Raw genomic sequence first — 26,819 nt, forward strand, 5'->3', positions numbered from 1 at the left:
AACAAGGAAAAAACACGAAAATATCTCAGAAAAAGGAAGTGTAACAATTTCACGTTGTTTTTTATTGTTGTTGAACTGTTTTGTGGTTCTTACATGAAGTTACGGGACAAGCGAGAAGGGAAATCCAAAATGGCTGTCGTTTTGTGCCGAAAATGCTTCAGACGAGTACCTGGTTTATTCAAGATCGCTGGCAAACCTGGGTATGTCAACAGTCGGTTTAGTTAGTCCATAATCCTGCCTGATTGTTTCAAAGAACAAGTTTTCATTGCACCAAAATATATGGCCAGAAAAAGCTAAAAATTTGAAATGAAGGCCAGTTCCAGACTTCCAGTCAGACTCAGACTATAAAGACGCTCAGTTATATTCAGAGCATTCACACGCTTCAGACCATTTATATAATTCTTTAATTTTTCCAGGTATAATTGTTTGATTAGTCAGTCTGCTCAAGAAGAAGCTGACCACTTTGGTACTGTAACTGTGAATTTTTAATATTAAAGTGTATTGAAGTGTATTTAAGCTATATCAAGTTTCAAAAGAAACTTTTACCAGGAATATTTTTTTTTGATTGATTAATGATATAGATCCATCCACAGAATATTCACCAGAACTGAAAGAGTGAGTATAGTTAGTTCAATTGTGGAAAATCTTTGGTGTGGCAACTGGCGCGGCCACAATCACGCTGAGGCATTCCTCGTCCACTTGCACCACTGATGAGTAACATCATCTGGCATTAGAGTAAATTAGGGACACATTGAAACTGATAGATCAATTCTCAGTGCACATTGCTAGCGTGTAAAATTTGCTGGACTTTTATTCAAATATATTTATTTTTAGAGAGAAACTTAAAGTACTCAAGGCCTTAGCATCCACTATTAAATATGTATGTATAAGTCAGCTTGACCTGGTATTCTTCTATAGTAATATTTATAAAAGTAGCCTCCAGATTCCACATCTACGACTCAGAAAAGTGCTTTTTTGATGATACAGAATAATGATATATGTTTGTGTCTCTAATCAGGTACCAAATGCTCCAATCCATGGATTCTTTGAAGATCCGTTTCTGATGCCCAGAAGCAGTATTCGTAAGGTAACATTGGGATCTTCCTAATGGGTCTATTTAACAATTAAGTTTTAATCAAATGTTCATTTCTGATGTAGAACGAATTTGCCAAGGCAAGAGAGGAGGGAAAGAAAGCTGCAGAATATATCATCAAAACATATCCTCATCTTTTTCCTCTGAGAAAACCTGAACCTGTAAGTTTTGGGCTGAACTCTGATAACTAGATTAAGGAACGTTTAGAATAGGAATGATATAAGAATTTTAAAAATAGGGTTTCACTTTGGTTTCAAAATATTAAATTCTTATTTCAGGCATGGCCAAAGGAATTATCTTTAGATGTGAAAGGCAATGATGAAAGAACCCTTCAAGGTTAGAATTGTTGTGGAAATCATCCGATAAATCGTCTTAAATTTAGCACTTTTACCAAGTTTGGTTTGGGAATGATGAAAAATGTGGAAAATATAGTCCAGTAAAGAATGCAGGCATCAAAAGACTACCTGGTAGATCAACTTACAATGGTCCTTGAAATCTTAAAACAGCCTTTTAAATTCTGTTTAGATCTCATAGCATTGAAACAAATTGAGAAGGCCATTCGTTTATATGAACAACTTGTTGCAAAAGGTAAGCCATTTGATATTCAATTTAATGTCCAACCCCTCCTATCGATACGTTTTTCCAAGGATGACCCCCCAAAAATTGTATGAACAACTTGGTTGAAAAACCCTGGGTACAAAGTTGATGTTTGACATTTTTGTATATCATTTTCAGGGGAATCAGTTTCCCTTGATTGTGAAAACAGCCTCTTGGAGCTGACTGGATATTACGGGTTCCAGCGGTCTGACGCTGACAGCAAATCGGTAAGCTTCTTTCAATCAAAGGAAAGAATTATTCACATCCCATCTTAGCAAGATCCCTTTTAAGAACCAGCAAGTAAAGTCTTTGAAGGCACAAAAGTTTTTCTCAACTGTTAATAATAAACTTAAGATATCTTTAGTAAAAATGGTGGAAAGGATTTTTTTTACTAGAACTGTTTGATTTTTTAGTCAAAGGACTCACCCTACAATGAGACTATCGAAAGACAGAAGTGGAGGTATTTTATTGAAGTTATGTAATATATTTTATAGTATTTATAAAATTATTTACAAAATATTAAAATTTGAGTGGTAATATTTAGTAGAAACCTTTAACTATTTATTCAAGATCTATCAAAATGGATATAAGATGCCCCTATATTGTAGTCTGTCTGATATCCACATGCTGTTCTGCATCAAACAACTTGCTTAATAAACTCAAATTTTCTCTCGACAGTTCAAAAAACTTTGCACATCAGTTGTTTAAACGAATGTCGAACAAAAATGGCAGAAGTTACGAGGCTATGATCTTATCCTTGCTGAAGGTTGGTGCTTTCTTCAACCGTGAATTTCGAGACTATATTCAAAGCAATTCAGATTTTGTAGCACTTAACTCGATGTAGAATAATTTCCAAGGGTTAAAGGGTCTTAAATTCGTGTGAAAGTCATACAAATCTCAAATTCAAGCGAGGAAAAGTTGAGAAAATGTATCAACTATCGGTCCTCCGGCAGGAATCGAACCTACGCTCTTTATGGCAGTCAACAAGAGCAACAGCGTTATTCAATTCTCCTGTACCTCCGTAATACTTGGTTGAAGCCAAAACTTGAAGCAAAAAGTCCCAAAACTGAGTTTTTGACTCTGTTTCTCGATCAATTTCATAAAATATTACATTACTTCGCTTGTCAAGTTTGGCGGGAAAATTCCCGTATTTCTATACAGTTAAAGAAACACGTTTCTCGACCAATCAGCACGCGCGTACTATAAATGTTATAATATAATCTATATCAGTGAATCTATATTCGATGCATTTGCCCTCATGCACTGTCAGTGTGAAATTAAATTGAATTGTTTTTCAATTTTGTTTAGTTTCAAAGCAAAAAGCTCGCATTGGAAATATTTGATGAAATGAAAGAGAAAGGTTTTAAAGGTAAAATCACCACGAATTAAACAATGTCAGGAAAACATTGAATAAAAACAAAGAATTCGTAGAGTTTCATCACGCATGGGTATATATCTATATATTCTTTGCTCTAGGGAGCGTGTTTTTGTACAACCGATTGATAGAGAGTTCTGAGCAGCTTTGCTCGGACGAAACTGATCCGTGGACATTTTCCCAGGTAGGAACAATTCCCGTAGATGCGAAATCTTGCTCTGGGGAATTTCGCTTTACTATCGTTGTTCCTGATCTTTTCTATTTCAGGACATCGTGAAACATCTGAATTCTGAACCGGCAGTTAGACCAAATTTAGGTAGGCAAATTATTTTGAAACAGCGACAGAATTAAATTGCGTATGTTAATCCAATGAGATTTAGAGTCTGGATTCCGGATTCTGGTTTAAGATAAATCGGGATCCGGATTTACTCGAATCCAGATATCGAGATTTACTATAGCAGGCAATCCGGGATCATCAAACAAACACCGTCTCGGATTAATTCGTTCAGAGCGAAATCTCACATTTGCAGGAACAAGAATTAGATGATTAACTATGATCTTTTTGGGCTATGCATAATATAGTTCTTCAATTTGATAACTTTCAAATCATCTTCATCGTTTTTTCCCCAGGTACATTCACTAGCTTGTTGAAGATATGCGCAGTCCATTCTCCCAGTGCGTACGAAGATTCAACGAAAATATTGAGAGAGATGTATAGCCTTGGAATAGGTACGTGTCGGGTATTGGTTCAACAAAGAATTTCCAATAAACAAGACATCTTGGTAAAACAATATATGACTCATACGAGACATTAGTTTTGACTATAGAATACATGTTTTGGAATTTATTTTTTGCTAAACCTATTATTGTCGGTTATTCGAGGTTTTTGAACATTGTGTGTGGGTATTTAACAATGAAATAGACATTAATCCTTCGCTATGTGATGTTCTTAGAGCCGTCTTTGGGATGTTACACTCACCTTCTTGAAGCAGCAGAAAGAAATGGTAAGTTTATACACAAATTTAGTCTGGATTTCAATTTCATTCAGATCCCTCTCTATCATGTTTAAGCCCTTCCAAGAGAACCAACGAAACGTGTCTTTTCAGGTCTGCTTCAAAAGTGTTGTTTTCATTTAGGCAAGGGTCATGCAGCCGTCAATAATATCGTCCGTCATTTGAAATCGCTGGATCACCAATTTACTCCCGAAAATACCGCTGACTGTGAGTACACTTGAGTATCCTATGACATGTAGTCTTTGAGGCGTTGGAAGGGGGGGGGGTAGGGTATGCGTACCCCCAAAACAGATAGCACCCACAACGTCTTAACTTCATGTTAGCCTCATGTATGCCTACCGGATTCGTTATTCTGTATTTCTTTGATTGCTGTCTCAAATACAATACCAGACGCATTGAAACAAGAAATAAATTAAAAACCGTACCTGGTCCAGGTTCACAACAAATACGTCTCATCGAGTTGATAGTTCAGCTTAAAATGTAGGTCAGAGTGTTGGAAAAAGAACAGCGGATTCCGTAATCACTTTCGTTATACTCTAGCGCGCAACGTGATGATTTCAAACAGCAAGGAGCTTGGATTTCAATCAAACTAAAAACAGTCAAAACTTATACGTACTCCAAAAACAGATAGCACCCACAACGTCTACTAAAATCTCATTATCAAGTTAAGGATTACATGTTTGGGACTGGACTTGACATTTGATGTTTTGAAAGACCACGTTCGTGAAATATCAGCAGGGGTTGTGCTACCGCTCTTCAAAAGTCAATTTTAACGAGTGTTTTGGAGGAGTTTTTAAGAGGGTCTCAAGTAGTAATTTGGGATATATTTCAGATATATTTCTTTAGACATATTATATTGATTACCAAAGCGCTTCTTGAAATTCCTGGTAAAGCATGATACTCGTTTACGGTGATTTGCGATTTACGAATATCCAACTTCGGCATTGAAACATCGGAGCATTTGTCACATCTATCAAACGACAAAAACGACACCGGAATTTTTCAAATTTCAAAGGAAATGTAATGCTATATATTTTGTTCTTGTTTAGACGATTTCTTTGTAACGGCCATGGCGACGGTAAGTGTTATTTGCAACGTGGTCAGTGAACTCTATACAACAGTTTGTTTACAGTTCAATGTTTGCAACACAAGGCCAGGGTCAAACTCGTTTCATCGTATTTTCAAAAATATAGATCCCTGTTTATTTTTTTTCAGGCCAGACATTTCCGAGACGGTGTGACGGCAATGGAGCTCTTTCAACTGTCCGAAACAAGCCATTTCAAACAATTCCTCGGACCCAGATCTCTCTCATTCTAGTAGGTCGGCATGCACGTAGATTTAAGATGAAGTCAAGAAACATATATACAGCTCTATTTTCTCTTCTCTTCAGTCCTTGTGGCCACCAGTGGGGCATATTGCAGCCGCCTCTATTTTGGAGCATACAAATCCCTATCATATTTGTTATCATGATATTATCTGGCAAAAACTAGGTTTTTAACTAATGTCAAATGATTATTGCGATAAATGTCTAGACGGCGTTAACACTTGCAATTTTTGTTGCGATGTTATGTACGTGCGATTTTCTTCTTTTGATAGATATGAACGAGTGAATTAGTTACTGATGTAAAAAAAAGAGCTCTTACACATCAGAGCATTCGTAACTAATCTCTCATTCACATCAATCAAAAGAGGAAAATCACACATAAGATTGTAAACGGGCCTTAAGAGTTAAAAGACATTTTTTTATTTTCATTAGTGGTAATCTTTTGTGCTCACTTGCCCTCTCTGAACACGCCAGTAAAGTTATGAACGCCTATCAACAGTTAGTACCAAAGGTAATTCACAACAAGTCGCAACAGTTCAGTATCCATATTATTTATGTTACGGCTGGTTTTCTCTCAACCCGGCCAAGACCTGCTCCAAGTGGATTTTGGATTTTTGCGGAGATCAGTTCGTCGTTCTCCGTCCCATCCACTGAGCTATAATTAAATTACTGGAGGACGTGCTCGTCATTTTTCGGTAATTTTGCCGCAATCTTTTTGCGGACATTGTTTGGTCGAGAGCAAATCTTCTAGAAACTTTTAAAATATAGCTCAATGGTGGTCCGATCCCAAGCATTTACTGATCTCATACACTCACTGGATAGATCTGTCTATGGCTTGAAGCTATAAGCTTGAAGATAATTTTCCATGATTAAAAAGTATAAGAAATTTGAAATTGAACATTCCTATACTATGTCTGTAGGTGCTTCCAGAATTTGGCTATACCCTTCTGATGGTTGCCTGCCTCGTTCTGAAGCTGTTGTTCTTTGTGACCCGAAAGCGAAGTAATGTTGAAAAGGTGTTTTGAACTGTGTTTCGTTTTTTAGTACTTTGTGCCTCGAGAGTGGATATACGTGGAACTGTTACGTTGCCTTGAAAAAAGCAAGCAACCTCAAACAGCTATAGAATTATACAACGGTATGTTTTCCTGGTGCCGTTTCTGTTGGGAAAAACCCTGGTCCGAATTACTATACGAGATGCCGGCAATGAAAATATCCTTTGTCAAATTCCTCCCAAGTCGATCTTAGGCTACGACGTCATCATGTAGTGCCTCGACTTGACAACTGAGTAGTCATGCGCCTGCAGTCATCTGTCTCCGTTTTTTCAACTAAGGGTATTAATTACTTTATATAATGTTTATTTCTCTTCAGATATGAAGCAGTATCGAGTGAATATGACCGTGCACACGTGTCGAAGTTTTGTCTCTTGTTTCAGCGTCAAACTTGCAAAGAAGGTAAGCATTTAAACGTATGACTTAAAGTGTCGTACAACTACCAAATTAAACGCACGTAAATGCTTAAAATGTTCTATGTTATATTGTTATATAATTGCTGTGTATTTTAAATGTGATTGGTTCATTCGTAGTCACATGACTTTAAATAAATGCAATGTTTCCCGCCAGGGAAACAAGTGAGAAATTGTTGCCCGCAAATTGTCATAACAAAGTTTTTTGAAATGAAATTGTCGTGTAACATGTATGTTTTTGTTCCTATATAACAAAACACTTAATGTTCGCTACACCTCGGGAAATAGTGAGTTTTGTTTTCCCTCGAGTCTCAATGTTTCCCTCGACTTTCTCTCGGGAAACATTCAGACTCTTGGGAAAACAAAACTCACTATTTCCCTCGGGAGCATACATTAAGTGTATAATATTCTTGTATGTTTACATAGTCACATCAAATACGTCAATTAGCCTGAAGTATTGAATACTTACGTGGTGTACCTACAAGCTAATTTACTTACTGTATGTTCCAAGTTGTTGTAAATTTAATTTTATGCTAAGATAAACACATCAAATCATGAACTTCTAGAATCCAACCCTATGCAAATATTCAATCGTTGATTTCATAACTATCATTTAAATTATTTGCAACTTTTACGTCCGTATACGGACGTTAGACTCGTTCAACTATCCGTTGTACCAGCTAATATATAGAGATCGGTGGCCAAGTAAGGCTTCATTATACTCTAGCGCGCAAAAGCCTCCGCAGAAGATTTCAAACAGCCAGGAACTTGGATTTTAAAAACGGTCAAAAATTATTCTCTTGTCTCGATTATTTTCGTTTGACAAAAGTCAAGACATCTGTACATCATTGTTAACACTTTGTGTAAATACTGAGGGATATAACTCGCCCAAAATCGAGTATTCAGAAGTTAGGATTTGACGTCGCTTGGATTGTTCAGAGTGAGGCTGAGGCAATGAGCAGCTTGAATCCTGCAAGAAGAGAAAGAACACACAAACTTCATGAATGTGATGTTTGTAAGAAGAGATTTTCACGTGGTAGTAGTTTGGTTAGACATCAAAGAACTCACACTGGAGAGAAACCTTATGAATGTGATGTTTGTAAGACAAGATTTTCACAGGGTAGTCATTTGGTTAGACATCAAAGAACACATACAGGAGAGAAACCTTATGAATGTGATGTTTGTAAGACAAGATTTTCACAGGGTAGTCATTTCGTTAGTCATAAAAAAACACACACAGGAGAGAAACCTTATGAATGTGATGTTTGTAAGAAGAGATTTTCACATGGTAGTAGTTTGGTTACACATCAAAGAACACATACTGGAGAGAAACCTTATGAATGTGATGTTTGTAAGCAGAGATTTTCACATCGTAGTAGTTTGGTCAGTCATCAAAAAACACACACTGGGGAGAAACCTTATGAATGTGATGTTTGTAATAAGAGATTTTCACGTGGTAGTGATTTGGTTAGTCATCAAAGAATACACACTGGAGAGAAACCTTATGAATGTGATGTTTGTAATAAGAGATTTTCACAGGGTAGTGATTTGGTTAGTCATCAAAGAACACACATTGGAGAGAAACCTTATGAATGTGATGTTTGTAAGAAGAAATTTTCACAGGGTAGCAATTTGGTTAGACATCAAAGAACACACAGAGGAGAGAAACCTTATGAATGTGATGTTTGTAAGAAGAAATTTTCACAGGGTAGCAATTTGGTTAGTCATCAAAGAACTCACACTGGAGAGAAACCTTATGAATGTGATGTTTGTAAGAAGAGATTTTCACAGGGTAGTCATTTGTTTAATCATCAAAGAACACACATAAGAGAGAAATCCTAGGAACATAATGTGTGTTCAAACAAGGAACATAGATTAGAAATTTGGATGTTTGAAAGCTGAGATTCTCCAAATAGCACAACCTAAAAAACATAAAAAATCCATTTAATTTGTGAATCTTGTCATGAGTGAAATCATGCAAAGAGCAATAACCTTACCTGCATGAATTCACTTTGAAACATTAACAACTATCAACATAAAGTTAGCTTTAGCAATGGTTTTGTTGATATATTTTTGCTCCTATGACAGGATTAAGTAGAAGCATCAGAACAGTTTTTTTAAGTTACCTTAAGGTGGCTCCCTGCAGTTTCTTGAATTTTGTCAAATGCACATTTTAAACAAAGATATATGAATCATCCAAATGTTTGCCTAAAAGACTACAATTGAATGTGTCTTTCAGGAAACAAACCAAGAGTTAATGGCAATCCCTGCTACCCAAAATCCCACTTTACAAAAACTTTTGAATCAATGTTACAACGCATCTTCAAAGTTAATTTTATAAAAAATAGGGGTCACAAGATTCATTTGTGATAGAAACATGAATAAACTATTAAACTGTATTTAACAGCCACTGATGAAACATTTTTTGATGTATTTTCTGATAGATTAAATAAATTTTAGTCATTTGACAAAAATATGCCTAATATCACATATTCTATGTGCATTTAACAATTTCAAGAACCTGAAGGGAGCCACCTTAAGCTCTTTTTTGTACATAAAATATTATATTTTTTGATATTTTAAGTTATGGTTGACATTTCAGAACATAATGTTAAGTTGTAAGTTTTGTTGTACATTTGTCTTTGAATTATAAAAGTACAAGCATTCTAACTAGAAAGCAATGAGCTCCACACAGGTTGCCGCGGGGTCAGCTTGGCGCGCACTGCCCAATAGACTTCTCTTATAATGATGACCAAACGCGGAAAGCCTGATGTTTGATTGGCTACGCAAAACTAACGAGAGCCAATCAAACTTCGTTTTAGCCGTATTTCTTTGATTGTCTCAAATACAATACCAGACGCAATGACACAAGAAATAAATTGAAAACCGTACCTGGTATTAACTGTTGTTTACCAATAAATGCGTTAATCCGTCGAGTTGATAGTCCAGCGTATAAAATAGGTCAGTGTTGGAAAAAACAGCGGATTCTGTAATCACTTTCGTTATACTCTAGCGGCGCAACGTGAAGAAGATTTCAAACAGGAAAGAACTTGGATTTTAATCAAACTAAAAACAGTCAAAACTTATTTTCTTGTCTCGATTATTTTTGTTTCACGAAAGCCAAGACATCTCTACATACGTATTAACACTTTGTGTAAATACTGAGGGATATAACTCATCCAAAATCTAGTATTCAGATTTCAGAAGTTAGGATTTGACGTCGCTTGTATTGTTCAGAGTGAGGCTGAGGCAATGAGCAGCTTGAATCCTGAAAGAAGAGAAAGAACACACAAACTTCATGAATGTAATGTTTGTAAGAAGAGATTTTCATTTGGTAGTCAATTAGTTAGACATCAAAGAACACACACTGGAGAGAAACCTTATGAATGTGATGTTTGTAAGAGGCAATTTACACTGAAAGGTAATTTGGTTAGTCATCAAAGAACACACACTGGAGAGAAACCTTATGAATGTGATGTTTGTAATAAGAGATTTTCTCATGGTAGTTATTTGGTTAGTCATCAAAGAACGCATACTGGAGAGAAACCTTATGAATGTGATGTTTGTAAGAAGAGATTTTCATGTGGTAGTAATTTGATTAGTCATCAAAGAACACACACGGGAGAGAAACCTTATGAATGTGATGTTTGTAAGACAAGATTTTCACAGGGCAGTCATTTAATCAATCATCAAAAAACACACACTGGAGAGAAACCTTATGAATGTGATGTTTGTAAGAAGAGATTTTCACACGGTAGTAATTTGCTTACACATCAAAGAACACACACTGGAGAGAAACCTTATGAATGTTATGTTTGTAAGAAGAGATTTTCACATGGTAGTAGTTTTAATAGTCATCAAAGAACACACACTGGAGAGAAACCTTATGAATGTGATGTTTGTGAAAAGAGATTTTCACGGGGTAGTCATTTGGTTAGTCATCAAAGAACACACACTGGAGAGAAACCTTATGAATGTGATGTTTGTAAGAAGAGATTTTCACAGGGTAGCACTTTGGTTAGACATCAAAGAACACACACTAGAGAGAAACCTTATGAATGTGATGTTTGTAAGAAGAGATTTTCACGGGGTAGTCATTTAGTTAGTCATCAAAGAACCCACATAAGAGAGAAATCCTAGGAACATAATGTGTGTTCAAATAAGGAAAATAGATTAGGAATTTGGATGTTTGAAAGCTGAGATTCTCCAAATAGCACAACCTAAAAAGCATAAAAAATCCATTTAATTTGTGAATCTTGTCATGAGTGAAATCCAAGAGCAATAACCTTACCAGTATGCATTCACTTTGAAACATTTTTGCTGAGCAATATGGTAGCATTAACAACTATCAACATAAAATTAGCTTTAGCAATGGTTTTTTTGATATATTTTTGCTCCTATGACAGGATTAAGTAGAAGCATCCGAACAGTTTTTTTAAGTTACCTTAAGGTGGCTCCCTGCAGTTTCTTGAATTTGTCAAATGCACATTTTAAACAAAGATATATGAATCATCCAAATGTTTGCCTAAAAGACTACAATTGAATGTGTCTTTCAGGAAACAAACCAAGAGCCAATGACAATCCCAGCCCAAACGCGGAAATCCTGATGTTTGATTGGCCACGCAAAACTAATGAGAGCCAATCAAACTTCGTGTTAGCCTCATGTATGCCTACTTGATGCGTTATCCTGTATTTCGTTGATTGGTGTCTTAATACAATACCAGACGCATTGACACATGAAATAAATTGAAAACCGTACTTGGTATAAACTGTAGTCTACCAACAAATGCGTTAAATCCGTCCAGTTGATAGTCCAGTGTGAAATATAGGTCAGTGTTGGAAAAAAACAGCGGATTCCGTAATCACTTTCATTATACTCTAGCGCGCAACGTGAAGAGGATTTCAAACAGAAAAAAATTTGGATTTTTAATCAAACTAAAAAAAGTCAAAACTTATTTTCTTCTCTCGATTATTTCTGTTTGAAGAAAGCCAAAACATCTCTAGATAAGTATTAACACTTTGTGTAAATACTGAGGGATAAAACTCGTCCAAAATCTAGTATTCAGAACTTAGGATTTGACGTCGCTTGAATTATGCAGAGTGAGACTGAGGCAATGAGCAGCTTGAATCCTGCAAGAAGAGAAAGAACACACAAACTTCATGAATGTGATGTTTGTAAAGAGAAATTTTCATATGGGAGTGAATTAGTTATACATCAAAGAACACACACTGGAGAGAAACCTTATGAATGTGAGGTTTGTAAGAAGAGATTTTCACAGGATAGTAATTTAATTACACATCAAAGAACACACACAGGAGAGAAACCTTATGAATGTGATGTTTGTAAGAAGAGATTTTCACTGGGTAGTAATTTGGTTAGACATCAAAGAGCACACACAGGAGAGAAACCTTATGAATGTGATGTTTGTAAGAAGAGATTTTCACTGGGTAGTCATTTGGTTAGTCATCAAAGAACACATACTGGAGAGAAACCTTATGAATGTGATATTTGTAAGAAGAGGTTTTCACAGGATATTAATTTGGTTACACATCAAAGAACACACACAGGAGAGAAACCTTACGAATGTGATGTTTGTGAGAAGAGATTTTCACATGGTAGTCATTTGGTTAGACATCAAAGAACACACACTGAAGAGTAACCTTATGAATGTGATGTTTGTATAAAGAGATTTTCACATGGTAGTGATTGGTTAACACATCGAAGAACACACTGGAGAGAGACCGTATGAATGTGATGTTTGTAAGAAGAGATTTTCACGTGGTAGTGATTTAGTTAGTCATCAAAGAACACACATAAGAGAGAAATCCTAGGAACATAATGTGTGTTCAAATAATTTGGATGTTTGAAAGCTGAGATTCTCCAAATAGCACAACCTAAAACGTATGAAAAATAGATTTAATATGTGAATCTTCTCATGAGTGAAATCAAAGAGCAATTACCTTACCAGCATGAATTCACTTTGAAACATTTTTGCTGAGCAATATGGTAGCATTAACAACTATCAACATTAAGTTATTTGTTCCTGAATTTGTCAAATGCAAATTTTAAACAGAGATATATGAATCAACCAAATGTTTGCCTAAAAGACTAGACTTCAATTTGTCTTTCAGGAATAAAAACAAAGACCCAATGACAATCCTAGTTACTGAAAATCCCACTTTACAAAAACTTTTGAATCTATGTTACAAAGCATCTTGTTACAAAGTTAATTTTATAAAAATTAGGGGTCACAAGACTTATTTGTCATAGAAACATGAATAAACTTTTAAACTATATTTAACAGCCACTGATGAAACATTTTTTTATGTATGTTCTGATAGATGAATTAAATTTTAGTCATTTGTCAAAAATATGCTTAACACCACATATTCAATGTGCATTTAACAATTTCAAGAACCTGAAGGAAGCCACCTTAAGCTCTTCTTTGTACATAAAATATTATATTTTTTGATATTGTAAGTTATGGTTGACATTTCAGAACATAATGTTAAGTTGTAAGTTTTTGTTGTATATTTGTCTTTGAATTATAAAAGTACAAGCATTCTAACTAGAAAGCAATGAGCTCCACACAGGTTGCCGCGGGGTCAGCTTGGCGCGCACTGCCCAATAGACTTTTCTTATAAATTATAAAGATGTCAACGCTGAAAGCCTGATGTTAACTAAAGTTTGATTGGCTACGCAAAACTAACGAGAGCCAATCAAACTTCGTGTTATCCTCATGTATGCCTACTTGATGCGTTATTCTGTTTTCTTTGATTGGTGTTTCAAATACAATACCAGACGCATTTGCACCAGAAATAAATTGAAAACCGTACTTGGTGTTAACTGTGGTTTACCAATAAATGCGTTAATCGGTCGAGTTGATAGTCCAGCGTAAAAATATAGGTCAGAGTGTTGAAAAAACAGCGGATTCTGTAATCACTTTCGTTATACTCTAGCGGCGCAACGTGAAGATTTCAATTTTCAAACAGCAAGGAGCTTGGATTTTAATCAAACTAAAAAAAGTCAAAACTTATTCTATTGTCTCGGTTATTTTTGTTTGATGAAAGCTAAAACATCTCTACATACGTATTAACACTTTGTGTAAATACTGAGGGATATAACTCGTCCAAAATCGGGTATTTAGAAGTTAGGATTTGACGTCGCTTGGATTGTTCAGAGTGAGGCTGAGGCAATGAGCAGCTTGAATCCTGCAAGAAGAGAAAGAACACACAAACTTCATGAATGTGATGTTTGTAAGAAAAAATTTTCATATGGTAGTCATTTGGTTTTACATCAAAGAACACACACTGGAGAGAAACCTTATGAATGTGATGTTTGTAAGAAGAGATTTTCATTAAAAGGTAATTTGGTTACACATCAAAAAACACACACTGGAGAGAAACCTTATGAATGTGATGTTTGTAAGAAGAGATTTTCACAAGGTAGTAATTTGGTTACACATCAAAAAACACACACTGGAGAGAAACCTTATGAATGTGATGTTTGTAAGAAGAGATTTTCACTGGGTAGTAATTTGGTTAGACATCAAAGAGCACACACAGGAGAGAAACCTTATGAATGTGATGTTTGTAAGAAGAGATTTTCACTGGGTAGTCATTTGGTTAGTCATCAAAGAACACATACTGGAGAGAAACCTTATGAATGTGATGTTTGTATGAAGCAATTTTCACATAATAGTAAGTTAGTTACACATCAAAGAACACACACTGGAGAGAAACCTTATGAATGTGATGTTTGTAAGAAGAGATTTTCAGATGGTAGTAATTTGGTTAGACATCAAAGAACACACACTGGAGAGAAACCTTATGAATGTGATGTTTCTAAGAAGAGATTTTCACAGGGTAGTGGTTTTGTTAGACATCAAAGAACACACACTGCAGAGTGACCTTATGAATGTGATTAAGAAGAGAACTTTGAACTGTTTCCTAAAGTTATCTTAAGTTCTTCTGTGTAAATAGCATTAAATACTGCATTTTATTGAAATTTTTGGGATTATTGTATTAATTTTGGATGTAAAACTGGTTAAAATCTTACAGACAAATTTTTTGATGATGAAAGTCTTTGTCTAAAAAACCCCCCACCTCTTGAGAGAGTATAATCCCTTACCTCCCCAGAGAGTATAATCCCCCACCTCTCCATATAGTATAATCCCCCACCTCTCCATAGAGTATAATACCTTACCCCACCTTGATAGACGATTTCATGATTAATAATGATTTCTTGCTTTCAGGATTTACCTGAATACATTACAATCATGGAGGAGATATTTAACTGGATGGAATTCTTTGACATAGAGTACATATCATTTAACATATAATAATATTAAAAAAAATTGCCTAGTCATTGGGCTATACTATACGGCTTTCAACCAAAATTGGGATCTTCATGCATTCGAAAAGAACGTAAAAAGTTAGATAGTATATTAAAAAACGTTTTTTGATTTAGTGCAATAATTTCGAAGATACAAGCCTCTAAACTACTTGCGGTCCCTGAGTCCCAGGCTTCTGTAAACAATGGGCAGTTTCAAATTGAATAGCCGTGTTTGGGACTCAGGAACCGCAAGTAGTTTAGAGGCTTGTATCTTCGAAATTATTGCACTAAATCAAAAAACGTTTTTTAATATATTAACTAACTTTTTACGTTTTTTTCAAATGCATAAAGATCCCACGAGTGATATAGGCACTTTAAAAAATTCGCTTTTGAGCATTTCCTTTGATGTTTTCTACTTGCTAGCTGAAGTTTTTATTGAAGCCAGAACAAAGTGTTATTAAAATTAAGCATTGAAATTAAAATTATTTAAATTATATGAGTGGTATCCTTTTTCGTGCTTGACCAAGCTAAAGGTACGTAAATAAAACAATTTATTAATGTTCTCCAAAATTAAAAATCGCAGAGAATGTTCAAAAACGTTGCAAAATGACCCAAATGTGACTAAGACTATGTGCACACGGTAACGTTTTCGAGCGTTTTCATTTTCGTTTTCATGCCAAAACGGTTTGAAACACCGTCAATTTACAAAAGAAGTTGAAGCTAACTTATAAGATAAAGCATATTTTTCCTTGGAACGTGTGGACAGGGCGTCAAAACAATAAAATGGACAAAAGCGATTTTGAAAACGCTCGAAAACGACGCTCGTGTGCACATAGCCTAAGTGAACGATATAAATTATACTAGATTTTCATTGCGGTTCTGTTGCTACCCCGTTGGTAAGGAAAACTAGAATTGACCAATCAGCTACGATTTTGGTTGAAGGCCGTATTAAGGAATTATCATATGGCTCAGTGAGCCTGTTAAATTCACTCTAGTACACCTGGAGTAATGATTCATAGGGGCAGAATTGCAGCTAGAGCTGGGGTGGATAGAGTATGCAGCTCAATGTGCACCCTCAAGTATTTCAGCTAAAAAATCAATAAAACTATTTTAGCTGTAGTCAAGTTTGGACTTTGGACATGATTACTTCCAGTTATCAGAGGTCCAGTGGTGCTAGAGTTCATCGGATTGGTATCCATGACAATGATACAGGGTCATTGGGTCATACAGCGTTGTTATCCTCATATGATCTTCATTTCGTGTGTCTGTTCTTTAGGATGGATAATTTTATGATGAGTCAAATGATTCGGTTATACTGTCTCAATGGACAATTGGATATGGCCTGGTGAGATTCTGGCTTTTGCATAAACTGTGTTCAGTTGAATCCAGTAAATAGTCCAGTTGCAATATGTGTGTATAGACCTGGAAGTCGAGTTAAGATCAGTGAACTCTATAAAACCTGGAACAATAACTGACGTTTGTTTACTCAGCCGCCAGCTTTGAAGCCAATTTAAAGGCAGAAATTGGTACCAGTGCCAGTTCCTTTCTATTGTATTTGTCAGCGCAATGGTGAACCGCGAAGGCTAAAACAATTGAAAGGGACTGGCACTGGTACCCATTTCGGCTTCAGACATGGCGGCCGAGTTATCATTCCAGTTCAAAAAGAGTCCACTGACTTAATAGATAAATACCCCTGAACGGTGATATTTCCAATTGATATTTCCATGTACAGTAAATCCTAAATACAAGAATTTAATCCTTGAGATTAGGTTAGGATTAGCCATTAGGGGTAGGATAAAGTCTGGGATTAGGTTTATAGTTGATTGAGGTTAACCTGAGGCTAACTGAACTTTGGGATTAACCTAATCCCAAGGATTAAGTTCGTGTATTCAGGATTCATTGACATTGAATTATTCCCGAATTTGGTACGACGTCTACATACATTAAAAGTAACTGGACTATTTCGTACACTATTTATGTTGGTTAGTGCGTATAGCAAGCTACCTTGGCATTTTAATGAAATTGTATGCTGTTTGAAGTTTGAACAAATGTTTAACAATGGTTTTCCTTATTCACTTTTCACAGGATGAATATGGAAAAGTTTTCTGGAAAAAATTTTATACCAATGTGAGTTCGCTTAGGATGTTCTTGAATTTTCAGTCGTCGTGTTTTTGTGATGCAACCACCTTGTGTAATGTCTATAATTTAATCGTACGCTGTACGTTTGTTTTTTCAACACAGGTTTGCAGCTCTGTCCTCGTTACTACAAGGAACTCTTGTAACAAAAGAAAAAGAAAAGACAAAGGTATTTTAAAGTTTTCTGAATCATTTGAAAACGTATCTGAAAATTTTACAGGGTGTATCACTTTAAGGTAATTTACAAGATTTTGGAAATTCTGAAAAAATGCTTTCAGATTTCGAGAAATAGCCTGGGATATTTCAGGATTTTAAAACTTTTTGAGAACATCTATAGGTACTTTCAGGAATTCTCAAGGCTTTTCAGGGTACCCTAGGGATTTTAAGGTTCTATTTGAAAGTTATTTCTTTGTTTAGAAAGTGTTTGAAATGATGGCTGCCCAAGGATATCGACTAAATGCTAGCTTACGCAACTCGTACTACAGAGATCTCAACTTTACTGCTGAAGAATGGTAAGTCTTAACACTTTGTGTCAAATACTAACAGAAAATCCCCTTACAGACTAGTTTTTTGTTAAACTAGTTCAGAGGATGCAAATCGTGAGGGTTAACGAGTTGTTTTTCTTCTTATTTTAGCTACAAAATAGACCAATTGTTCGCAAATCTTCCTAGCCGAGTTTCAACTGAGTAAGTTACGAAGAACGCCGATAGTTTGGCGGGAAAATGTTTAACCTGCAATCGACCAAAACGTGGGAAATTTTTTCGCGACAAAAAATCCGGTGGCTCTGGTGTTTCGAATTCGGAAATTCAGAAAAATATTAACGAATTAATAAGGCTCTTTTAAAGAAAAAAAAGACAATTTGGGATTGTAATCGCAACCCACATGAAATTGCTTGTCAATTGTGGTGATGTGGTCGTATATAAGTTGAACAGTGTGAGCTCATCAGTCATAATGTCCCTGATATTTTAATATACTGTTTACTAGCTAAAAAAATCGCCGTTGATTGACGGTTCAAGCTTCAAGAAATTCTACTCGTGTGGCCCTGCTGTTTATTTTCTATGCTGTGTTTTGGTAACAAGATGCACGCGACCAAAATATTGAGACGCTGTGTTTTTTTACGCGTGAGAAGAATTTGCCAGCATTATTTTAAATTCTATGCAATTTACGTATAGCATTTAAACGTTACTTCGACTGAAGATGTTAATTTGTGAACGCGATTATGTGAATCACAAGAGAAAGGAATAAAGAAAGTTTTCTTGTATTTTTTTAAAGCGAAATCTGTCAATGTTGATATCAGTTCGACGTGTCTTGAACTATGTCGGTATTAATATTCATCTCAGCTGGGTCACATTTTGCGAACAATTACCGCTATAGCCTAACTTTGAACGAGATTCAGGCTCACAGCTAGAATAGGAAACCTAAAATACGTTTTAAAACGAAGAAACTAATTAACACTAAAGCCTGAAAATCTAGTTCAAAACATTAAAAATTTCAGCGCCACCACTTGGCGAGCTTGCAGAAAAGCGCGCGAAATTTGAATCTTCCCCAACTAATGAACTTGTGCAAATTTGCCTTTATCGTAACAACAAAACAAAGAGAAAGTCCGTTAACTTACTAAACTAACGATGAAAAAAGCATTAACAACGCCGAGAAGCCGAATAAACGACACAAAGCCATCTTTAACAAGGATATTTACTATTTCAAAATTTGTCAATTCGCTAGTTGTGTGTTTGCATGTTTTGGCTGTCGTAAAGACTAAAGTGCTCGCTAAATCTTTTCAGTTCTTTTTCGTTTATCATAATAGAAAGCTATTGAGTTAGTTCTGTACCGTATACACAAAGTATCGTGACCTCGGTTTAAATACTGTGATATATTGCTATATACAATATAATACAATACAACATCAATAAAAGTTATTATACATTCATGTACAGCACAATTGTACAGCACCTGTAAACATTCAAATTATATCATTATATACAGACTAAGAAAATGTTAGTGACAGCACTGCATCTTGCCAATCTCGAAATATTGATTTAAACTTAATAACACGTAATTACGCATAAATATTAGCTTCTAAGGAAAGACAGTTTTTCCTGTGAAATTACCTGAGAAGCGGGAAACACTTCATGCACGAAATGAAACTCGCACGCACGCGGCAATATTGATTCGAGAAACTCTTCCTGTATATTAAATACATAGGCTAATTAATACTCGATATATTACGACAATAGAATATCATAAAGGATGAGCATTGTTTAACTGTTAACACTCTGTTAAAATTCAAAACTCGTCATTGTTAAACTGTTAAACTATATTCGCAATTCGTAACTACATAAATAAATCGTGATTGAAGCGAATGTTTATAAGAACGGTGAAGAAACTTTAAAGCATTAAATCAACTATTATATTCATTGATATAAAGATTTATATCACGAAGCAAAGTCAGAACCTACCGAGTTCAATTTTGTGTTGTTCAACAAAGCACTGGAGAGATATCGCCGTACAGTTGGGTCATCGCGATAATATTTGCCGAAATCAAACCAGGAAATGTCTGTTCATGAGGAACGGCTTCAAATCGAATCGTCAGCTGAAAAGCTTAGCTCGAACAATTCAAAAACCATAGTTGAAAACGTCGAAAAATGTGAATTACAATTTGAGGAAACTGGCGCTGACATTGACGAGATATTTATGAAGGTTTATGGAAAACCCGGAGAGCCCGTGAGCAGCGAGGAACAGCGGAGAATCGTCGATATGGAAAACGCAAGACGTAAAAGAGCCGAACGAATTTCCAGCGAAAGTAGTGAAGATAGCAACGCTGTTAGGGAAAGTGGAAGCATCGTATTCGGGATGGTGATGATTGATGAGGGTGATATAAAGCAGGATTATGTCATATTTGATGAGGCTGAAATTGATTGGGACGATCTTTTTGAGAATATGGAATCGTCAAACTCCACGACTGAGACAGAAGCAGCATCGAGCACGAGTTCAATTTCATGCACTGTTTTATAAGCCACAACTTCTGGTAACTTTAGAACATCTCGCAACTGTCATAGTACTTAGCTTAGTCGTCTTTTAAACAGTTTTTTTAATTATACAGAATTTTATCTTGAAATCACTGTTTAATTTGTATTCATAACTGACTAATCCACGATTGCTGGTAACTGTAGAACATTGCTCAACTGACATAGTTTATAGTTTACCAGGGCTTTTTATTAAAACACACCTAATTATTGTGACATCGAAGCCGTGTCCTGTCAAAACATAAGTTTGCTATAAGTTGTTTTGAATGTTAATGGCAACGTTCTTGTATATACAAAAAAAATCGCCTGTTTTTTCAAAGCTCATGTAGCTATAAGCATGAAAGGTTAATCGCGATCCTGAAAATCAACAATGTTCCTGTCTCGAATAATACCAATGTCAGGGTTTTTTTAAGAAACGCAGTTGCTAACGAGGATTTAAGATGTAAGACACCCTCGCGAGCTTCGCGGATAATCTTCGTGGGCCAACGCGAGGGAAGATTACCACGCGTGCTGAGGTTTCCCTGCTCAGTTGCAGCCAAATTGAATTGTCGGTTCAGTTTATCCATGCAGGCAGCTCCCGGTTGATAGTGTTATTTTACTGCTTAGATTTTCTTAACCGACGTAATCCTGCGTGGGCGAGTTTTTTTTTGCAGTGGAATTTGTTTTAGACCTCATGCCTGTCCGGACCAGTTGGGTTCTATCGACATAACAGCGCGAACATGCACTAGCATGTTCCCTGTCGAGGAATTGCGTATATTCACGGTAAAGCCACGAGGATTTTTGACAATATACATAGCAGAAGTGCATTGGAGTTTTTAAACAAGGTCTTTTGCAAAGAAATTCCCGCAAATGTCATTTATGATGACATTTCAGGCGAAAGGTTCGAAAGCAAGCGAATTTAAATTTCGACCTTGATCCGGGGTTAAGTTGGAATTCAGATATTAGTTCTGATATATCTTATGACAACCCCGCCACGTAAGTATTCGGTTTCATTTCCGCATCATTGTATACTCTTAAAACTTCGGATAATTTTTTTAAAAGCTGTCGAAAGTAATAAAATTGAATTCAAGGATAAGGTCAAGAAAGCAAAATTCGATTGCTTTAACTTCATAAAACGCGTGTATTCGAGTGTTGTTGTTTATATACTTTACACCCGCGTATACCAAAAAAGTTCAGCTAAAGATATTTCGATATTGTTTAACGAATAATTTCATTGGCCACAGCTCGAACAAAGACGAAGTATATCGTTGAACGAAGGTAAATTGTTTCAAATTTTTCACGACAATGCCGGATTATTCGCTTCATCGCTTCTCATTTTTCCTTAATGAAATGCAAGAATGTCAATTTAAAAAGGGAGATTGTTATTAAACATAGACACTAGCGGTTCTGGCACATTCGCGCGATATATTTATGACACTCGACAACCTCTTGGCCTCGCTTTCTAGTTATTTCGTCTGGAAATCATCGCTTCCGACTTCTCTTACGTCGTAATTAAATATATCAATTGAAAGAGACTTCTTTATCGCTTCAGCTGATCGCCCATCACAGTGAAATATACGCTTACAACCACAGTGGAATATACGCTTACGATTTGCTGTACAGATTACTGGTAAGTCCTTTAAATCAACGTTGTAAATCACATTTCATATTAATACAATAGTCTGGTATATTTCATCCGCGTGGTCACCTAATCCATACTTCCTTTTAGAGGAATTTGCCTGAGTTATTTCCTTGTGACATTTCTTTCAACGAAACTATTTTATAGTTGGATATATTTGAATAGATAAATTCCTACATGTGTCGTTCGCTTGTGAAAACATATATACATATATATTGCGACTTTTCTAAGAAGGAAGGGAGAATTGGTACATTTTGAAATCATTTTGTCTTATCTAAGTCTTTGCTGACTAATCAAATCCTGCTGTATTCATTGCCTTCGTATTTATCAAATCAATTTCCCGAAATTTCTGTGCTGATAGCAGTCTGAAACATGTCACTGAGTATATTTCATATGTCATTTTATGGTGCAAAATAAACATAGGGCTTTTCAAATAAAAGTTGAGCAAATACATGCTTCTGATTCATGATTCATTGACATCGAATGTAAATATACCGAAATCTAAGCCAATCTATATTTTGGTATATCACTTTCAACTGAAATTGTCTTTTGCATAAAAATTTTGCACACGAAAGTGTTTCACAGTCACAGCGTGGGAAAATTCGTTTTTAATCGAAGAAAGGCTTTCACTTTGAGGCACACAAACTTTATTACCGATGAAACAACCGTATTCAGTGTGGGAAAATTATCAACTAACCGCAACCACTTGTGAATCGGATCGCGGTAATATGCTTACAGTTGAACAACTGACTTGATACTTGAATAGAAACACTAAATATACCATGGTATAAAATTTAGCAACAAAAACTCCGTAAATTGTAAACATTTTGGAAATCTAATTTCTATGACTATGCGTTTTGACCAAAGACTTTATTCACCACACTGAGTTATTCTTTGGCGATGCCTGTATGTAGTCTTATGGCAAATCTCGACAGAGACGTAAAGTTGAAATTTTCGAGATGTTTAGAGTTTTACAAACGTACGTGCAGGAATTGATTTCTTAATACAGCCTTTTAATGCAAGATCCAGGATGTGTTTTAACAAGCGACCATTTCATGTTGAGACAAATTAAAGGCTTGCTAATTAAAATCCAATTATATCACCTTATATTTCTACATATGTACTAAAAACATATGACCATATAATTATGTAACAAACAATTCGCTCAAAATTTGTCCACCTGACAAAAATTTGAAACCTCAGTACGTTCCTAAATGTTTATTCATTCGCAATTTGGTTAAAGGAGTGCTCTGAATTGGTATGCTATATATTTGGGTTTATTGTGAATTTTTCTCCAGCGCTGTCGGGGGAAAAGTTATTTCTCACGCACCGTAGGACCCCCAACTGTTCCTCAAGTTAGTTTCGTGACGTAAATGTTCAGTTTCGGTCATCAAAAAAGAATTCCCGCTGGGTTTTAATTTGTGAGAACTGTAAGGGAAACCCCTATGGAGAGCGCAATTATAAACATTGCCTGGACGACAAACTATATATGCTATAGTTGGGAACTTCGGAAGAACACGAATTTTCAAGGCTATTATTTTTGTGCCTATAGGCATATAGTTACATAGTTACAGGACACATTGGAATGAGAGGTTTAGAGTGCTTGAAATGATACCTTTCACAATGGCAATGTCAACGTATCACTTCAAAAAACAAGCCGAATTAAAACTGAAATTATTTTTGTTTTTTTAGATATGTTTGCATGAAGTGTGTTTGTTTTGAACCGACCTATAGAATGATATTTGTCAGAAATGCCATATGAGCTATGTGCACACCGTAAAGTTTTCGAGCGTTTTCACATTCATTTTCATATCAAAACAGTTTCAAATACCATCAATTTACAAATAAAAGTTGAAGCTCATTTAACATATAAATCGTATTTATTTTTAATTGGATCGTGTGGACAAGATGTCTAAATAATAAAAAAGACATAAAAGATTTTGAAAACGCTCGAAAACGACGCTTGTGTGCACATAACTTTAGTATTAATTCAACAATAATGGCGTGAAAATAATGTACTTTGCTTCTTACCAAAAATTTTTATTATTAACGTTTCATATCTTTCTTAATTCTTGAAATATTCTCACTGACGTTATGCTCTCAATGTTATTATCAGTGAGCTGTTGGCCATATTTGATGATTTTTTTAATTTCATATATTGGTTTCGCTTACTTCACAAGGCATTTTATGCCACCTCTGGGGGACCATAATGGTCAAAATACGAAACCCCACTTGTGAAGTAACGTGCGAAAAACGAATCCGGGTTATTCCTAGTCTCCTAGCTATCCAAATCAATCCAAAATGGCTGATTAAAAGCCTCTGCTTTTGGTGGAAAAAAAATCAGTACTTTGGAACAATTGTTTAAAAGTTTTAATCGCATGTATGTTATCATAATTGTGCGCACTGATTTGTGTGTCAAGTATCCAAATGATTTAGTGCACAATAGGTTGCTCTGCTTCTGCAATTGCTAGTCCACGTTCATTATCTCGTTGTCTGTTTGTTATTCTGTCAAGTGTCTTTGAAAAAGTTTAATAAAAAAATGAGTAGACAAGCCCCAGGACTCCATCAAAGCAGGCCTATACATGCCTATCAACCTAATCCAATTTCTTAGGTGATTTTTCATATGTATTTCCCGCGAGATTACATCTTTTGGATTACGGTTCGGATTTAGGGTTACGATTAGGATTTGGATTAAGTTTGGGATTAAAATTAGGTTTAAAAACAGGGTAATTGTTAGGATTTATCTTAGGATTAGGTATCAGATTACGGCTAACTTTGCTAATAAAGCTAGATTTTTAATATGGAAGTCAGCAAATCCTTTTTTGATTTAGACATTAACGCACAATGGCTGAGATTAAGCTCCTGAGTATAAAAAGGAACACAGAAGCCTCGTATTTCTACGATCAAAAATCCTCCGCAACACTCGACTCCAACGAAAACGAAGTCCCCCCGATGAACCGACCCGATCGGTTTCCAAGAAAGATAAGAAAAGGGAGGAAAAAAGATCTAAGAAAGAACAAAAGGAAAGAGAGAAAGAATTAAAACAACTCGAGAAAGAGAAGAGAAAATCTTTGAAAAGTTCTGGTAAAGATGTCGTGGGTAGTGTAGACACGAGTGTACCACACGACGCGGTCAAAACTAACGGAGATCTCAAAACAGGACTTGATGTCGGAAAAGCCTCGAATGAACCCCAGGCCAGGTCACTCGCTGTCGACGGCGACATTAAGAATGATAGCGAGGCACCGTTGGAACAGAACGTTGAGTCAAGTGAAGGGCACGAAAAAGTCAGCAGCGAGTTTAATTTATCAATTAGTACAAACGAAGCATCGGCTCGTGAAAACGTAGAATTGATCGGAAACGCAACCTCCGGTGTTGAGCACGAAACTAGCATCAAAAGTCGCGGAATTACGAACGATGGACACGATGTTGAACAATCTGAACTCAGTTTCGGAAACGGTGCGGTAATTGAGGAAACGATCAAACCTGAAGACGCGGAATCTACCGAGGAAGCCCCCCCGGATAGTTTCTCTCAGCCGGTTGTTTGTCCTGCATTCCCGGAGCCGACCGGGGGGCAGCATGTCGAAATCGAAATATCTGAAGTCGGTGAGTTAGACGTTGACCCATCAAGTTCAGACGAAGTCGTGGTCTCCCCCCAAGATCCCTTCCACGGCCATCCCGGTGAAGGTGAAATAGTTGTCTCTACTGTTCAAATTGTGGAAAGCAGTGTTGACGTGGATAGTTTTTTCGCTGAGGATTATGGGCCACTGGAGCAGGTCGAGAAGGAAGAAGCGCGAAAAAGCGTGCGCTTCCAGGATGAAACGGAAGAGATCGGATGCAGCGATGGCGATACGGAAGATCACGAGCACGCGTCGCTGAACCTCGGGGGTGACTTTACCGAGACGGACGACGATGATCAAAAACGAAAACTCGAACCGGCGGTTGAAATCGTGAGGAAAGAGGAACGACAAACGGTCGAAAGTTGCGTCGATTTGGACAACGTTTTCGCGCCATCCAAAAGGCAGTCGGACGATACCGAAGCAGTTCCGAGCAAAGCCGAAGGAAATCATGCAGGTTCGAAGGTAAATGGTAGCGCAAAAGTCAACGGAAAAGCAGCCGGAAACGGTCGAACGAATATGGGGCGTTTTGAGGAGATAGATTTGAACGGTTCAAACGAGCAAAAAAATACGACTGTGGCTAAAAAAGAAAAAAGGAAAAGAAGCAGGCTTATGCGATGCTGTTTTCCTTGAAACGCCACAATGAAGTAAAAGATAAGTTTACGTTCTGCGATTTTTATTAAGTTTATGATTCGGCTCTCTGGTGTGAAATACCTAAATTTTATAAAATTTTATACCTGTGGTGATTAGTGATCAATGAAGTGAATATTTAACAAACCAGAGAGCTCGTGTAAATAATGTTGCTGATCAAATGACGGACAAACGAGAACTTATAAAAAGAAAAAAATATGAAAAGTTGAACAGCAATTCGCTCTGTATATGAACTGGATTTTCTTGAGTTGGTACTTTTTATTCGACGGGCGCAATATTCTGCTACAAAACAATATTTTAACTAGTTTTAGGACAGTACTATGATTCATCATAGAAGAATAGCCTCCATTATGTATATCCACTGTGAAATATAAAATGTAAAACACTTTTGCCCCAAATTCTCGTTTTATACCCGATTGTAAGCAGTGGATGCTGGTTGGCTCATCAGATTTCATCTAAGATTTGACTTTGCAACCAGCCAGTCATGTTTGATAATTATAATAAATGAGGGTATATAAGGATATGTAAGGGTATATAAGGATAATTTCACTTTGATCAAAGAGTAGCCCGTCTGATCC

At 36.2% G+C, this 26,819-nt stretch overlaps 3 protein-coding genes and 1 pseudogene across 4 annotated transcripts; all 4 read left to right on the forward strand.

Moving 5' to 3' along the window:
- The first annotated feature begins 117 nt into the window (after positions 1–117).
- On the forward strand, positions 118–24,924 carry LOC114526046 (pentatricopeptide repeat domain-containing protein 3, mitochondrial-like). Of its 2 annotated transcripts, XM_028547542.1 has the most exons (30): positions 118–200; positions 417–466; positions 582–615; positions 835–880; positions 1,019–1,087; positions 1,159–1,254; positions 1,372–1,429; positions 1,619–1,681; positions 1,829–1,917; positions 2,104–2,150; positions 2,369–2,456; positions 2,999–3,059; positions 3,167–3,249; positions 3,333–3,381; positions 3,696–3,794; positions 4,019–4,069; positions 4,202–4,285; positions 5,128–5,156; positions 5,294–5,394; positions 5,835–5,913; positions 6,447–6,537; positions 6,771–6,853; positions 15,120–15,184; positions 16,476–16,544; positions 17,285–17,326; positions 17,441–17,504; positions 17,753–17,847; positions 17,971–18,021; positions 21,890–21,967; positions 24,808–24,924. In XM_028547542.1, exons 1-29 carry the CDS (start codon positions 130–132, stop codon positions 21,891–21,893), a joined length of 1,911 nt encoding a protein of 636 aa, XP_028403343.1. In that variant the 5' UTR covers positions 118–129; the 3' UTR covers positions 21,894–21,967; positions 24,808–24,924. The 2 variants fall into 2 exon arrangements, with proteins under 2 accessions (XP_028403343.1, XP_028403344.1); XM_028547543.1 differs by lacking the exons at positions 21,890–21,967; positions 24,808–24,924 and adding an exon at positions 18,320–19,851.
- Positions 7,588–12,080, forward strand: LOC114526050 (zinc finger protein 271-like). Its single transcript, XM_028547546.1, has 2 exons — positions 7,588–8,704; positions 10,163–12,080. The coding sequence occupies exons 1-2, from the start codon at positions 7,819–7,821 to the stop codon at positions 11,002–11,004; spliced, it is 1,728 nt and encodes a 575-aa protein (XP_028403347.1). The 5' UTR covers positions 7,588–7,818; the 3' UTR covers positions 11,005–12,080.
- On the forward strand, positions 11,937–13,671 carry LOC114526048 (annotated as a pseudogene).
- Positions 24,186–26,223, forward strand: LOC114525899 (glutamic acid-rich protein-like). Its single transcript, XM_028547359.1, has 2 exons — positions 24,186–24,215; positions 24,853–26,223. Exons 1-2 carry the CDS (start codon positions 24,186–24,188, stop codon positions 26,221–26,223), a joined length of 1,401 nt encoding a protein of 466 aa, XP_028403160.1.
- Positions 26,224–26,819: the final 596 nt, after the last annotated feature.

Source organism: Dendronephthya gigantea, unplaced genomic scaffold (assembly GCF_004324835.1).
Source record: "Dendronephthya gigantea isolate DGI-Jeju-01 unplaced genomic scaffold, DenGig_1.0 000036F, whole genome shotgun sequence".
Lineage (NCBI taxonomy): Eukaryota > Metazoa > Cnidaria > Anthozoa > Malacalcyonacea > Nephtheidae > Dendronephthya > Dendronephthya gigantea.

What these genes read in the sequence shown, in the direction of transcription:
- LOC114526046 (XM_028547542.1), top strand. Translation starts at nt 130, where the DNA reads ATGGCTGTCGTTTTGTGCCGAAAATGCTTCAGACGAGTACCTGGTTTA. An exon ending in CTGACGCTGACAGCAAATCG is followed by an intron (nt 1,918 to 2,103) that starts GTAAGCTTCTTT and finishes TTGATTTTTTAG; the next exon opens with TCAAAGGACTCACCCTACAA. An exon ending in AGCTATAGAATTATACAACG is followed by an intron (nt 6,538 to 6,770) that starts GTATGTTTTCCT and finishes ATTTCTCTTCAG; the next exon opens with ATATGAAGCAGTATCGAGTG.
- LOC114526050 (XM_028547546.1), top strand. Translation starts at nt 7,819, where the DNA reads ATGAGCAGCTTGAATCCTGCAAGAAGAGAAAGAACACACAAACTTCAT. An exon ending in ACACATAAGAGAGAAATCCT is followed by an intron (nt 8,705 to 10,162) that starts AGGAACATAATG and finishes CACACAAACTTC; the next exon opens with ATGAATGTAATGTTTGTAAG.
- LOC114525899 (XM_028547359.1), top strand. Translation starts at nt 24,186, where the DNA reads ATGGTCAAAATACGAAACCCCACTTGTGAA. An exon ending in TACGAAACCCCACTTGTGAA is followed by an intron (nt 24,216 to 24,852) that starts GTAACGTGCGAA and finishes GAGTATAAAAAG; the next exon opens with GAACACAGAAGCCTCGTATT.